This window comes from Eptesicus fuscus, chromosome 15 (genome assembly GCF_027574615.1).
Source record: "Eptesicus fuscus isolate TK198812 chromosome 15, DD_ASM_mEF_20220401, whole genome shotgun sequence".
Lineage (NCBI taxonomy): Eukaryota > Metazoa > Chordata > Mammalia > Chiroptera > Vespertilionidae > Eptesicus > Eptesicus fuscus.
In genome coordinates this window covers 53,156,594-53,172,755 of record NC_072487.1, presented here as the reverse complement: position 1 = coordinate 53,172,755, position 16,162 = coordinate 53,156,594, and the positions used below count along the sequence as shown (strand labels likewise).

The window sequence follows — 16,162 nt, the reverse complement described above, 5'->3', positions numbered from 1 at the left end:
ATCAAAAGAGACAAAGGAAACAAAAAGGAAGCCTTGAAAAGAGTAAGACTGCTAACAAGATGATAAATGCAAAACCAAGTATTCATTACATTAATAAGCATATATATTTAAAATTCATTCACGTACTCTTTTCAAGAAATACACTTAAAACAATCTTAATAGAATACCAATAGGAGGATCAGTGCTATGACAGGCAAATGCAAAAATAAAGTAACAGTTTCAATATTAATACCAAGCAAGATATAATATAAAACAAAACAATAAAATGACAAAGGGGTTTATTTTACCTTGAAAAATATTTTAATCCTCGGTTTACTCAATGATTACCTATTAAGTACCTGATATTTGTATTAGGCAAGTGTATACATTGCTGAAAAATAACAGTGTAATTGTAATGAACATTTATGCTCAAAACAACATAAAATCAAAAGATGTAAAGCAAAAACTGTTGAAATACAGGGTGGAGCAAAAGTAAGTTTACAGTTGTGAGTATGTGAAACAGAGTTTATTCTTGTATTATTATTTGTTAATCATTGTATTATTTTTTCCATACAACAACTGTAAGCCTACTTTTGCCCCTCCCAGAACATGAAGAAATTGTGAGAGACAATGGAGAAAAATTTAACAAATCTTTCAGTCTTTGATAGGTCAAGTAAATAAAAAATGTAAAACATGTGATAATATAATTGGTTAGTTTGGTTTTATCGCTTATACATAAGTAGTCTGATAATTTTTATAGTTTACAACTGGAGACTCCATCTGTTTTTCCAGCCACCATAGAACTTCTACAGAAATTGATTGTATAATAGGCCACAAAAGAAATCTCAATAAAGTCCGAAAACAAACACTGTACATGCCAAATTCTCAAAACAATGCAATAAAACTAGAAATAACAACACTATAAAATAAATGTAAAAGTACTCTCAAATAAATCCTTGGTTTAGGGATTTAACTCAAAGCCGCAATCACAGTGTGTTTAGAAATAAACTCAATTGTGTGAAGTAAGGCAGGAGAGTCCAGAAAGGTTGAGTCTGTCAAGTTTAAGGCCCTTATGCAACAGGTCTTGTGTTTCAAGATGCTGCGTGACTGTGCTGGGGGAGGAAGGCCGGGCAAGCACATACAAGGGGGGCAGCCATCAGGAAGAGAAAGCACTAGTATTAGAGTCCTTTAGACCTGGATTTGAGTCCTGCTTCTCTCTCTTTCATTGGCCACTGTGGGTATCTCGATATCTCCCCCATTTCTGGGTCTCAGCCTATTTATTCAAAACTAAAGGTGTTGACCTGTCAGAATGGCCATCAGCAATAAATAAAAAATGACAAGTTATAGTGAGGATGTGGTGAAAAGGGAACCCTTGTGCACTGTTGGTGGAAATGCAGATTGGTGCAGCCACTAGCAAAAGTGCTTGGAATTTCCTTAAAAAATTAAAAATGGATCTGCCTTGGGCCTTGACCAGGTGGTTCAGTTGGTTGGAGCATTGTCCCATACACCAGAAAGGTTGTGGGTTCAATCCTCAGTCAGTTGTGTATGGGAAGCAACCGCTCCATGTTTCTCTCTCACACTGATGTTTCTCTCCCTACCCCCCATTCCCTTCCTTCATTCCTTCTCTCTCTAAAGAAATCAGTTTTAAAAAACCACATACCTTTGGGTGAAGATTTTAAAAATTAAAAATATACAAAGAATGAAAATGGATTTGCCTTATGACCCAGCGATTCTACTTCTGAGTATATATCTGAAAAAAACAAACACAAAAACAGAACAGAACACTAACTCGAAAGAATATATGCATCCCTATGTTCATAGCAGCATTACTTATAACTAGAGGCCCGGTGCATGAAATTTGTGTAGGGGTGTGTGTGTGTGTGTGTGTGTGTGTGTGTATCCCTCAGCCCAGCCTGCACCCTCTCCAATCTGGGACACCTTGAGGGATGTCCAACTGCCCATTTAGGCATGATTCTGGTGGGATTGGGCCTAAACGAGCAGTCAGACATCCCTCTCACAATCCAGGACTACTGGCTCCCAACCGCTCGCCTTCCTGCCTGCCTGATTGCCCCTAATCACTTCTGTCTGCCAGCCTGATCACCCCCTAACCACTCCTCTGCCAGCCTGATCGATGCCTAACTGCTCCCCTGCCAGCCTGATTGCCCCCAACTGCCCTTCCCTGCTGACCCGGTAACCCCTAACTGCCCTTCCCTGCTGGCCTGGTCACCCCTAACTGTCCTCCCCTGCTGGCCCGGTCACCCCTAAGTGCCCTCCCTTGCCAGCCTGGTAGCCCCTAACTGCCCTCCTCTACTGGCCATCTTGTGGTGGCCATCTTGTGTCCATATGGGGGTGGCCATTTTTGACCACATGGGGGCGGCCATCTTGTGTGTTAGAGTGACAGTCAATTTGCATATTACCTCTTTATTAGTTAGGATAGCCAAGAGATAGAAGCAAGCCAAGTGCCTTTAATAGATGAGTGGATAAAAAAGCTGTGGTATATACAATGAAATAATACTTGGCCATAAAAAAAGAATGAAGCCTGGCCAAGTGCTTAGTAGTTGAATGTCGAATTATGAACCAGGAGGTCATGGTTCAATTCCTGGTCAGAGCACATGCCTGAGTTATGGGCTCGATCCCCGTGTGGGGCATGCAGAAGACAGCTGATCAATGATTCTCTCTCATCATTGATGTTTCTATCTCTCTCCCTTCTTCTCTGAAATCAATAAAATTTTATTTTAAAAAGAATGAAATCTTACCATTTGGGATAGCATGCATGTACCTAGAGGGTATTATGCTCAATGAAATAAGTCAGTCAGAGAAAGACAAATACCATGTACTTTCACTTACATGTGCAATCTAAAGAACAAAATAAATGAACAAACAAAATTGAAACAGACGTATAGACACAGAGAGCGAACTGGTGAATGCCAGAAAGGAGCAGGGGACACTGGGTGAAAGAAGTGAAGGGATTAAGAAGTACAAATTAGGAGTTAGAAAATAATAACAGGGAAGTAAGTAAAGATTAGGGAATATAGTCAATAATATTGCGAAAACTATGTGTGATGCCAGTTGGGGTACTGGAAATATCGAGGGGAACACTATGTAAAGTATATGATTGTCTAATCACTAAGCTGTATACCTGAAACCAATACAAAATAAAACTGAAGAAAAAAAAAGCTAAGGGTGTTGATCTATATCAGGGGTTCTCCACCCTCCTTGGGCATCACAATCACCTGAGAAGTTTTAAAATAATACTGATGTCAGCCTTTGTGCCCAGAGATTCTGATTCAGTTGGTTTGGAGTGGAACTAAGTGAGTACAATTTTTAAACATCTTCCAGTGTGATTCCAATGTGCAGCCAGGGTAAAGAATCCCAGAGCTACATGATTTTGCAGGTTTCTCCAATCCAACAGTGCTAGTAGGCACCTGCAGTCTTTGCCCATGGAAGGAAGTTTTAGGAGGTGACAGCCAGAGGAGCAGTGATGCCAAGCCATCTAATCCAAGTGTGCATTATCTCAAATGGTGCAGAAAATGTCAGTGCCAGTTAATATTTTGCACCCAACATGATTTAGACCCGGGGCATATATTGTACTCCAAGCCCATTGTAAACACAATGGACCATTTATTCACTGAACAGTAACCACTGTAATTACCTACAGGGCAAACATATGAGGTTGTTCAAGCAACAATTAATTGTGGACCTGGAACTAATGGGACAATAATGGCAAAGTATCAACCAGAGTGTGATTCAGAAATCGCATCAGAAAACCAACATTTTTCCAAAATGTATTAGGGAAGCATTTTTGGGGATGTGATGGCACATACACCATTGCAGGCCCTGAAATAGTTGCTCCCTGATTTTTCTAATAGCTCCTTCTTGTGCTGGTAACTGTAGGAGGCTTGAATTGTTGTTTTAATATTGAAAAAAGTCATGAACAGTGGGTTTTAGGGGACAGCAGAGCTTCTTTTTGTTGAGCTCACTATGGGACCTAAATATCACCTGCATGCTGGAGTGCTGATCTTGTTTGGGTTTTAAGGTCCTCTTTGTGAATCTGATGGAAGCAGTGGATCCTCTTCAGAAAAATTTGTGTCTGTCTGCACATATACACCCACACAAGCTTTTTCATACAGTTTTTGGGGAGCTCATAGACATCTTGAAGCCCCTCTCTTTTCTCTCTAGGTCATGGTTCAGCCTCTGTTTGCATACCTCCAGACCCAGGGATCTCACTACTTTAAATAGCAGGCCTTTCATTGCTGAACAACTCTGAATGCTAGTGTTCCTCAATCTGTCCAGCTGGGAATTTCCTCCCTGTAGGCTCTTCCCATTGGTCCTTATTGTAATTTTAAACAGCCATTCTATCCTTGACCTTTACCAATCTTGGGATGATGTCCCTGTCTCTGAGGATCTTAAAAATTGGTTCTTATAGGGGCTCTTTGGTTCCAGGTGACAGCAGGTGAGCTGTTTGGTGTGTGTTCAGCTTCACACACCAACAGTGTAGGCTGCTGAGGGGACAGGAGATCCAGGGATCCTGGGTAGTGGCTGTCGGCCCTCTGAGACAGACCAGGAAAAGGGACAAGATCTCCACTGCCCCCACTCTGCCAGAGTCTTGGGGGCGGGGAGGGCGGGAGGAGTGCTTCCTCAGGTTACAAGAGCATCTTCAGCTGGTGCCTGAGGGTGCCAGGATGCTATTTCCTTGGATGCTGAAATTGGACTCTGAGAAGTATTAGATCTGGAGCTGCTACTGGGAAGTTTGGGAAGAAAGCTGGTGGTAGCAAAGAGTGAGCTTGCTTCAACCATGCTCTTTTTGGATCAAAGTTTTAAATGAAACAAATGAAGGAAAGAAAGGAAGGGACTGAGGGAAGGAGGGAGGAAGGGAGGGAGGGAGGGAAACAGAAGGAAGAAGGGAGGGAAAGATGACAGATTAGAAGAAATCATGAAGCAGTTTTTATAATCTCAGAGTGGGAAATACAACACCAAATCTGAAGACATAAAATTTAAAAGTAGATAAATTCAACCACATTAAAAAAAAAAAGCTTCCATATGGCAGAAGACACTATAAGAAACATCAAAAGAAAAGATATACAAACTGGGAGAGAAATTAGTAACTTATGTCACAAAGGGCTAATTTCCTTAATATAAAAGATTATTTCTACCAACTGATCCAAAAAATGAGTCCAGTTGGAAAACAGGCAAAGGATGCTAATTGCTCTCAAACATAGAAAGAGATACTCACCCTCACTAATAATACAGTAAATGCAAATTAGAACTATAAGATACCATTCTCCCACCATCACACGGCAAAAATCAAAAAGGTTGATAGGCACCTTCTGTGGATTAGGCCAAGGGAAGGGAGAGCAGAGATCAGAGGAAGTGTTATGGAAGAGGTGACATTTAAGCTAGGCCTTGTAGGACATCATTAAAATCCAATTTAGCAACTTACTGGCACTTAAAAGAAAAAGAAGAAATAATAAAAGGGAAGAGGAGCAGATTTGACCACTTAGTGTAAATTAAAATACACACACAAAATGGGAACGCAAACAACCTGGGATACTGACAGCAACTGTAACAGTCTGAGTTTGAACGTTATGCTAGTACAGATAAAAGTCTTCGTTAAACTCAATAAGAAAAGCATTAGAATACCACTCAAAAAATAAGCCAAAGACATGAAAAAGCAAATTCCTGAAATAGAACATACTACTGGTTAATGACCACATGGAAAAAGATTAAACATTATGCATAACCAATGATTGCAACATGATTCCAGTTTTTCAGGGATAAATCATTATAAAATTAAAATAATGTTTTAGTTCCTCTGTTGACAATAATGTGGTAAAATTGGTTCTCTAATCATACCTGGCTAGTGGGTATGTAAATTGATACAATTATTTTTGGAAGTAAGGATCGAGTCTTTAAAATTGCATATCCTTTTCCTGGGAAATTTTATATCACAGATTTTTATCCTATAGAAATAGACTGAAATTTAGAAAAAAAAATGCTTTGCACAAGGATGCTTGCAGAGTAATATGACAATAATGACAAATTAGAAACAATCTAAATGTCCCCCAATTAGAGATGATTCAATAAATGATGTTTATTTACATACACTAGAATATTATACAACTGTGAAAATGTTTACAAAGAGTTTTTAATAGATGGCTGAATACTTGTAAGATAATGTTGAGTGTGTGTGGAGTGGGGGCAAGAGGGGGAGAGAGAAACAGTTCAATTACATATGTGGAATGACTTCAGGATTTTTTTTAAATTAATGTGCATGGAAAAAAGACCAGAAGGCAATAGACTACAACATTAATTGTGGTTCTTTGGTGAGGGGTAAATTATTCGCTCATTTTTTTTTTCCTTCTTTCTCCTTATTTTGCATTTTTTAAATATTCTCTTTCATTATAATGCATTACTTTTATAATAAAAAGGTTTTAAAATATCTTGCCCTGTGTGTTTGTGCCAAAGTCAGAACTAAAGATCTCGTCTGCTCCAAAAGATCCTGGGCTCAGAGCAGTGAGGCCCACCAGTGAAAGTGTTCTCTCTTTTGTATTTTTCAGCTTTCCTTTGCCGCGACCACACCTGTCCTGGCTGATAAGAAAAAATACCCTTACTTCTTCCGGACTGTCCCATCAGACAACGCGGTGAATCCAGCCATCCTGAAGCTGCTAAAGCACTTCCAGTGGAAGCGAGTGGGCACACTAACCCAAGATGTGCAGAGATTCTCCGAGGTATGCTTTGCTGAGGGGTCAAGCTCTCAGCTCCCTGTTGGCCGCTGTCATCTCCAGGCAAGGGCATTATGGCTGAATCAGGGATGGGCAGTATCACAGGGCTTTTAAGCAGACATTTATTAGCAGGACCAAAGTTGTTTTACCTTTGACAAAACAGAGCTGGTGGCTGAGGAATTTGATGGTGCATGGGACAGGTGAAAACCTCCGTCCTAGATAGCTCGGGAATGAACCCTTCCCTTTCATTGTGCCTTTGGCTAAATCCTGTGGCTTATTCCCTCACCGCCCCTATAGGTTTGTTGTCCTTGTTGCTGATGCTGTAGTGACCATCTGAAAATCATGACAGGGTGGAGGGGTTAATGGGGGGAAAGTGGAGGACATCTGTAGTACTTGAAACACAAAACAAACAAACAAAAAAAGCCAAAATATAAAGTAAAAAAATAAAAAGGTTGCTAATTGCCCTAAATCTCACATTCTCTTCCACTCTCAGTTCAGTGTTCATCTGCCTAGTTCTTTTTCATTATATTTATTTAAACCCAATGATGTCATACTATAGATTTTGCTTTTTTCATTTTACAACAGATCTTAGAAGTCTTGATTGATCTCATTCTTATTAATGGTCCATGGTGTTCTGTCGGATGGAGAGATGATAATTTATTGAACCAGGCCCCTATGGATGTGTATAGCTTTTTAACATCACAGCCAACACCTTCCCACCTGGCAGATTTCTAGAAGTGGAATTACTGAGTCATTTAAAATAGTGAGATAAATTGACTTCCAGAAAGGCTGTTCTAATTTCTAGTCCCACCAATGTGTTTGAAAATTCCCATTTCCCCACACCCTTCCTAAGAGTGCATATTATCAAAGGTTTAAAAAGTTTTCCCACTCAGATAAGGGCAAAATTGTCTCTTGTCTTTCTTCCCATTCTCCTTATAATTTCTACTTTCCTTTCTCCTCGATACTTGGAGCCTCCCAACAACATGACATTCCAGATGTGCTTAACTGCCCAAGAGAAAAACACTGAGCCTTGTGGGGAGGGAAGGTGTGAGACAGATGTGGGAGGAGTTGGAAAGGACCCACTCATTCCGGCAGGAGGGTAGGGGCAGAAAGGACTGGGAATTACTAGACCTGATTTCCACTCCAGCCTTGTACTTACCTTTCTGAGGCTCTGCCCATCTCTCCCATGGGAGGGACAGGCCACTCTCGATGCATTGACCTTGGAGAAGTCACCTCTCTTCTCTCAGCTACGATTTCCTCCCCTATCCCTTCAGGATTCTTACCAAAATCTGATGAGTCATGGATTTGAAAGAACTTTGTAAACTGTAAAGTTCATGCACAGAGAGGGATGTTTTGGGAGGTGCTTGAAAAGCATAAGTGTTTGGCCCCACCATCTGTGATTATCCAAACAAGGCATGCTTTTCCCAGGCAAGACTGGCCCTCCTCTTCTCACCTCTCTGCTTCTCAATCCCTAGGGTGAGGCACAAAGAAAACTTGACCTCCAGCAGGAGTGACTCAGTGCCAAAGCTGAAGTGGCTTTTGCTGAAAGACTGCCCTTTATGCAGGCAGCCACAAATGTTCTGAAATGAGTATGAAACTGGTTGATGGGGAGGATGAGGAGGGCCAGTCTGTGGCCCCATTAACATGGGACTCTGCAGCAATTTGGAGGGACCTGCATTTTTCCAATAGAGTCTTATCCAATAGAGTCAGAGCCTGAGGGGCCCTTAGAGACACTTCCCTAATCCCCTTATTGTATAAAAGGGGACACTGAGGCCCAGAGAGGGGATGGGAAAATGTTCAGGGTTTCAAAGCATCTCTGAAGTCATGAAGTCATTGTTCACAAAAAAGTCAGGACTAAATCCTGGTCCAGGCACCCATTCCAGACTTACATTGCTCCTTCTTTCCATCCATAACTTCCTGCAGTCACAAGTGAACTGCATGTGACCTGGAAGATTTGAAAAACCTGAAAGCCTTGACCTAAAGAGATTACATTTTCAGCCCTGGCTTGGTTGAGTGCTTTATGGATCCTCTAACAACTCTCACAGCCAACCACCCTGTAGGGAGGAGTTATGGTTCCCATCTGACAGAGGGAATTGAGGCTTGCCTCTTGCCCCAGGGTGCATGCTGGTGAAGAGCCCAGCTGAGGCTGGAAGCCCGGACCTGGACCTCCGGAGTACTGGTCAGTGTTTTCTCCATTATGCTGTCCCCACCCACTGGGGTCAGGTATTGACAGTTTGTTAGCACATCTCCATCCCTGCACAGCTGTGTGGGGGCCCTCAGCCGAGTTTCAGGGCATTAGAGGGAAACCTCCTTTCTGAGGACAGGATGTTGCTTGGTGGTATTGCTGGCAAGAACCCCTTTCGATTTAAATCTCTCCGCCCAGCTGACTCCTCTCTGTGCCCAAGGGCTTTGGCCTCCCTCTCCTGATGTCTGGGCTGCATCGCTGGAGTGCAGGCCCTGGAAACTCGCCAGGGCCTAACAGCTTTTTGTGAGTGCAAAGGAAACTGGATTCCTTTTATGAAACTGGTCGATCTGCAGCATCAAGCACTTCTGTTCCGGACTGGTGCACTGGAAGGAATGTCAAATGAAAGCAATCCTGAAGTTGGAGGGAGCTGGGGAGGAAACCTCAATCCCAAGGAGCTCATTACATTGGGACTGAGAGGGGGAAGAGTTGAGGGCCATCCCACCTTGGGACCAGCTGCTCCTTCGAACCCAGAACAACTGAGATTTAAGACCAGTGAGTGGTGACCCAGAGGCTACTCAGGTTTTGGGTCAGATGTGCCAATCTCTAGGCCCAGCTTTGCCAAGCAATGGCTGTGTGACACCAGGCAATTCACTTCACCTGAATGAGATCCCAGTTTCCCTTCTGTAAAATAGGGAGATTTAGTCCCACCTCACAGGCACTGGGAAATGAGAAAACATAAGTGAAAGACTTATGCATACTTGGTGCTATTAAGTGGACATTCTCTTTGCCACTATTCATGAGACAGACTCTAGAAATGCATATCCATTCACTTAAAAAATAATGATGTGGCCTGTGATGTGCCAAGCCCTGAGCTGTCGGGGGCCAGAGAGGAATGAACATGGCCTTGAGGTCAGTAGGTATCTGGCCTCCTTCATTGGGTTCTCAACTCTACTGCTCATTGAAATCACCAGGGGAATTTTTTTTAATACAAAAAAAATTTAAATTTTATAACTTGAGTTTTTTCCCTTCCCTCTTCCCCTCCCCACACTTTTAACAGTTTTATTGGGATGATTTATATTGCATACAACTCATCCCATTGTTAGTATATAGTTCAATTATTTTTGGAAAGTTTATAAAAGTTGTGCAGCCATCGTCACAGCCCAGTCTTAGAACACTCCTATCACTCTAAAAGTTCTCTCATGCCCATTTGTCATCAATCCTACCCCCAGCCCAGGTTTGTTTGCTTGCTCTATAGCAGTGGCTGGCAAACTCATTAGTCAACAGAGCCAAATATCAACAATACAATGATTGAAATTTCTTTTGAGAGCCAAATTTTTTAAACTTAAACTTCTTCTGACGCCAGTTCTTCAAAATAGACTCACCCAGGCCGTGGTATTTTGTGGAAGAGCCACACTCAAGGGACCAAAGAGCCACATGTGGCTCGCGAGCCGCAGTTTGCTGACCACGGCTCTATAGTTTTGCCTTTTCTAAAATTTTCATATAATCTTATAACATGTATTTTTTGTGTGCTTGGCTTCTTTTTAGCACAATGTTTTTGAAGACTATCCATGTACATGTATCAGAAGTTTTGTTTCTTTGTACAGCTGAGTAGTATTCCCCTATATGGATAGGGTACATTTTTTAATCAACAGGGGAGCTTTACAAATCCTGGTGCCCAGGCCATCCCTCAGAACAGTTACATGAAATGACCCCAGCATTAGAACCCCTCTAGGCTTTCCGGGTGGTTTCAGTGTGCCCCCAATGCTCTGTCCTTCACCACTGGCTCAGGAATGCAGGGTGGAAATGGTGCCCTCTGGTGATGGGAGCCCTTGCACTGAGAGGAACCCAGTCTGCTTGGCAGTGTGACTGTCTTCAGCAGTCCAGTGGCTGTGGAGTAGGATGGAGAAGGTGGAGAGTAGCCTTGCCCCAGCACTGGGACTCTGCCAGGTGGAAGACAGAGTGGATGTGGATGGTGAAGATTGAGGGTGCTGCTGAGAGGGTGGTCCATGGGCCCCAAGATGGAGAGGGGTAGGCAGGAAGGTGAACTGTGGGCTTGGAAGAAGTGAAGCCCTGGGAGTCTCTTACAAACTTGGTGATGTGGGGGTAAGGGAGCTGGAAGGAGGGGAAGCTGTGGTCATAGCTGGAAGAGGATGTAGGGGTTGAGGAGCCAGGCCCTGGCTGTGTGTGAATAGCTAAAGCAGAGTGATGGTAGAGATCACCAGGGGCAAAGAAGTCAGAGGCCAGAATGCTGAGTGACATCCATGTGGGCACTGCAGGCACAGGATGCAGGCAGGGCTTGGGTGGCGAGAAAGGCAGTGAGCACCAGTGTCTGGAAGGACCAGCAGAGAATAACAGGGTATTTAGGCCTCTCCCCCCAGTTCCAGGTCCTGTCATTGATTCTTCTGGCTGCCAGTTTTTGATGCAATTAAACAAATGTGTATCCCGGGACAAATCACTCAGTCTCTCTGGGACTCGGTTCCCCCTTCTATAAGTTAAGGGAGATGGGCAAGTTGACTCTAAAATCATTATTAGCTTAAAAAATTTGTGATGAGGACTTAGAGAGATCTGGTTGATGACCTTGATCCTGCCATTCCCAAGGGTGTAGCCATGAGAATTATTTACCTCTTTATGCCTTCATTTCTTCATCTTGAAAATGGGGATAATGACAGTGCTAACTAACTCTTAGGGTTGTCATGAGGATTAAATGTGCTCAGAAACCTAATGTGCTAACAGAAGTGCCTGGCTCATAATAAACACCATGCAAGGGTTAGCTGTTATGTTTTTTATCATCTAGAATCTGGTTCCTTAGCGGATAGCTGACCTCCATTCAGGAGCCCAGCGGTGTGGCTCAGTTTTGTACCTGCCACTGGCATCACTTCCCTCCCTACCCACCCTCCAAGCTGGCTTGGAGACTCCCTGCCAGTCACTGGTCCTCAGTGATCTGGAGCTTTCTGAGGCTGACCTTTCCGTGCCAGAGGCCTCCCCCAAGTGTTGGAACCCACTGAAGCCCTTTGATCTGTCCAAGACCAAAAGGGCATCATCTGCAAGAGCTTCCCCTTCAAAGCACGTGCCCTTTCAGCCTTCCACAGCCCTGCCTGGCCCTTTGAAGTCCTCCCTGCTGGCCAAGTCACCATCTGCCCCACCAAAGGAGCCTCTGGTCCCTGCCTCTAAAGTTACCGCTTATTATTATGGAACGGTAGCCTGGAGGACACTTCTGCAGTGGAGGACAGGGGACCTTGTGCTTGCATCTAACCCAGGAGCCAACCTTATTAGAGTCATCAGCCTTCCCTGCTGCTCTGAGCAGGATTGAGCTCCTCAGCGTGGCTAAGACCCTTCACGGTCCCCTGAGGCCTCCCCCTTTGTCTCACCTTCAGTCACTTTCTCTTTTGGTCCAGCTACACCTCTGTGCTGGCTTCTCTCTCTGTGGGAACATCCTCTGCCACACTTGACTCAACATGCCTCTTCAGGCTGGTTCAGGTGTGCTGCCTCTGCTCCTCCAGTTCCTTGCACAGTGCAGTGTAACATACCATCTGTCTCCTCATCCATCACCCACCACCACAGGACTGGAGAGCCCCTGTGGACAAGAGCCACTCTGACCTCTCAGTCCCCTCACTCTGCATGCTACCTGGCATGTGTACGTTCAAGAAGGTATCTCTGTCCATTAGGCCCCCTGTTGTGCTTAGTCGGCCTGCACCTGCGATGGTGCGATGGGGGTGGGAGGGGTGCCGATAAATCCAAGCCCCTGTGCTGAGTCACCAGGGGCCATCAGGACAAAGGGAGGAGCTGGCCAAGTCAGCAAGTCACACTCCCATAGAACCCAGCACAGTCCAGGCTGCTGTTTCTTAACTGGGTCTTTTTGGGATATGACATTGTTTATTGGTGGGGATTTTTCTAGAGATCTCAATGGAAAATTTACTGGAACCAGCAGTGACCAGGGACCTACCACGTGGCCACTCTGGGTGGCGTTGGCAATGCACACACTGTAGTTTGTATCTGAGTGATTTTCCTTGGCTTCATCATCCAGGGAGGTTCATTTGAGTTGTCAACATTTCAGAATCTTCTCTTTGCAGGATCAGGTGATCTCATTCTCTAGAGCAGTGGTTCTCAAAGTATGGTCCCTGGACTGACAGCATCAGTGTCATTGTCACCTGGGAACTCATTAGAGGAACAATGAGTTTGAGGAACTTTTTCTTTTGAGCAAATAAGAGTGGGAAGACTCCATGGGGGTGGGAATAGTTTCTGTGAATCAGACCCTCTGATGCAGTTGAGAACCCCTGCGTTGGAGGAATGGGCAGCTTTCAGCTGAGGCCACTATGTTCCTAAGTCTGCTTTATCTAAGAAAGGGGCCAGGCTCGCTGGAAGGACTGTGCCACCTCTGGTCCATGTCCATGGCTTCCCTGCAGGCAGCAGGATCACCTGTGCAGCCCACATATCCAAAGATCCTCTAAACATTAGGAGGCAGGAGGGGACTCCTAACTGATCAGATCTTTTTTTTTTTTTAAATATATTTTATTGATTTTTTACAGAGAGGAAGAGAGAGGGATAGAGAGTTAGAAACATCGATGAGAGAGAAACATCGATCAGCTGCCTCTTGCACACCCCCTACTGGAGATGTGCCCGCAACCAAGGTACATGCCCTTGACCGGAATCGAACCTGGGACCCTTGAGTCTGCAGGCCGACGCTCTATCCACTGAGCCAAACCGGTTTCGGCCTGATTGATCAGATCTTAATCCTGAAGGTACTAGTGTCCCATTCGTGCCCCAGTTTTTTTTTTTTTTTTCCTAAAGAACTTACTAATGCTCTTAGGTGACTTATTAGTAGCTGTCTGTCTGCAGGCAAGAAACATCCTCTCCTTGGCTCTTACGTCCAGCTCTGGCAGAGACCCGGCTGGGGGCCAGCCAGCAGGGACTGCTTCATATATATCCATCCTGCCCACACCAAGGCTCTGTTTGTAGCAGCCTCTTTGGCATTTGGAAAGTGAGATTGTTTAAGCTAGCAAGCACATAGTTGATGTGCTTATTCAGTGATATTGCCTCTAAGGGGGTGTAAGTAACACTACAGTTTGGGGATCACTGGGATGGATGAAGTACACAGGGTTGCCTGTTCATTTAACAGATGGGGGTGGGTGACATATGGAGGGTAGTACTGGCAATAGGTTCTTCCCTAAAGCCCTGGTCCAATGCAGATATTCAAGGTAGAGACTCCAGGTCAAGATCAAGAATGGGCTCTACAGGCCTCCAGTCTTCTGAGGTCTAGGCTCCATTGGGCTGACTCTAGGATTCAAGAAACACTTCTTCCTTCATGTAAGTACCCTCAGGGAGAGTGTAGCAAGTGCCTTGCCAGATCCATCCCTTCAGAGTGAGAAGACCCCATGGGGTGAGAACAGTTTCCAGTGCTCCTGCTATCCTGGTGGCATATCTGGGAGTGCATACAAGGATTTTTGTCCAGTGGTGGCTGCGGTGGCGAATCCTTTGGACAAAAAGAAGATCTCCAAGTTGAGTGCCTTGTTCTGGCCCAAAGCTTCTGCTCTTGGGAGAGATGGCCCACTATCTCTCCTCCCTCCACTCCAAATAGGTCAGAGATGGCTGCCCCATCCAACGTGAAGGAGAAAGACCCGGGGGCTTAGTGGATGCTTCCTCCTTAACCCTCCATGCCAGGTCCTCAGAGCTCAGCACTCTCCCACCACACACATACCAATTCTTAAAAGAAAGGAGCTGTTCTGGACCCTGCTCAGAGCGGACAGGTGCTTGGCTGTGGGTCTGTGGTGCCAGCACCAGGGCTCATGCCGGGCTGGGTGAATGCCACTCTCAGCTCCCCAGGGTTGTGATATAAGATAAATACATTCTCCACCCAGGCCAGTGGGTCCCAGAACACCGAGTGAGTGAGGGCCCAGAAGGAGATCCTGGAGGTTTCTGGGAGGGCAAGGGGTCCTGAATATCCATAGTGACTTCAAAGCCCTCACCAGGGACATTCCCCAGGCCTCCTGCATGGCCCTGGGCCCAGTTCCCAGAGCATGACTTCAGCCCTGGGAAGCAGCTCTTGCACCAGGTAGGGAACTATAATTATGACATCATCAACTGCCATTTACGGTATGCCTGCTCGTGCAGGTGATGACATTCAGTCACCCAGCATGGTACTGTCTCTGTTTTGTAGCGCAGACTCACTTAGGAAGGATCAAGTCACTTTGCCAAGGTCTCACAGCCGAGAGGTGGCAGGTGTGGGTGTTTACCCAGGTTTGTGCCTGCCTGTGTGGAGAGGAGGCCGAAGGTCTGGGCCCTTCCTTCATCGCCCCAACACACACACACACACACCCACACACACACACACACACACACACACACACACACACACGCACACACACACACACACACACGGAAGCAAGGAGGTGGATACACAGACCAACAAATCCATGTCTCAAGGGGACCTTTTCACAGTCCCCTGGAATTTTCACCATGGGATTCTGCATTTAATTTTTATTTTCCAGACCTTGAATCTCAGAGGCCTGCTCTGTCCTGCCACACCTGCGCCTACTGCACTTCCCAGAATATTTGGCTAACAGGGCAGTGCATCTTGTAGTGTGTAGGTCCACAGAGCTATTCTGGTGGATTCTGGCTGCAGTTTTCCCCAAGGCCCATCTGCCACGCTTGGGTAACATGAGCAAAGGAGTGGAGTTGGAAGGCATGTGGAGCCTTTCATAACTGGCAAACAGTCTGTTAGGACTGGATAGCTCAGTGTACAGGGTGAGAAGTGGGAGAACGGGCTGGGAGGAAGGAAGGACAGTGAAGGCCCTGCATGCCTCTTTGTCTGGACTTTACCTGTCAGTGGTAGGGAGCCACAGAAGGTTTTTAAATAGGGGGTGAGAGATGGTAGCAATCCTGAGGTCAGAGTGGGACAAGTAGCCTAGAGTCTGGGAAACCGGCCAGGGGGTTACGGCAGTGCTTCAAAAGAAAAATAATAAGACTGTAGTTACTTTCTTACATAAAAATTTCAATTTCTCTTTGTTTTTATGTTTGCTTTTTTATTTTAAAATACTAATTATTGTTTTCTAACCATAATATTGATATGGACTCAATGCAGAAAACTTGGAAGACACAGAGGAGCACAAAGGAAAAGGAAAAATGAGCCACTGAAAGGTCATTGTTAACATCTACAGGCATATGTCTGGACAGTTTCTTCAGTGCATATAAGTGAACATACATAAACAAATACTTGCTCTTACTATAGAAATGGCTTCTTTAATTTAGCAATTCAGTGGGAATGTTTCCCCAGGCCAGC

The 16,162-nt window shown here is 44.8% G+C and overlaps 1 protein-coding gene across 1 annotated transcript in view; it reads left to right on the top strand.

The window, feature by feature from the left end:
• Positions 1-16,162, top strand: part of GABBR2 (gamma-aminobutyric acid type B receptor subunit 2) — a 249,382-nt gene that overhangs the window by 40,332 nt on the left and 192,888 nt on the right. The window contains exon 3 of the mRNA XM_054727422.1: positions 6,537-6,707. Coding sequence (XP_054583397.1) covers positions 6,537-6,707 — 171 coding nt within the window. The remainder of the gene's footprint in view (positions 1-6,536; positions 6,708-16,162) is intronic.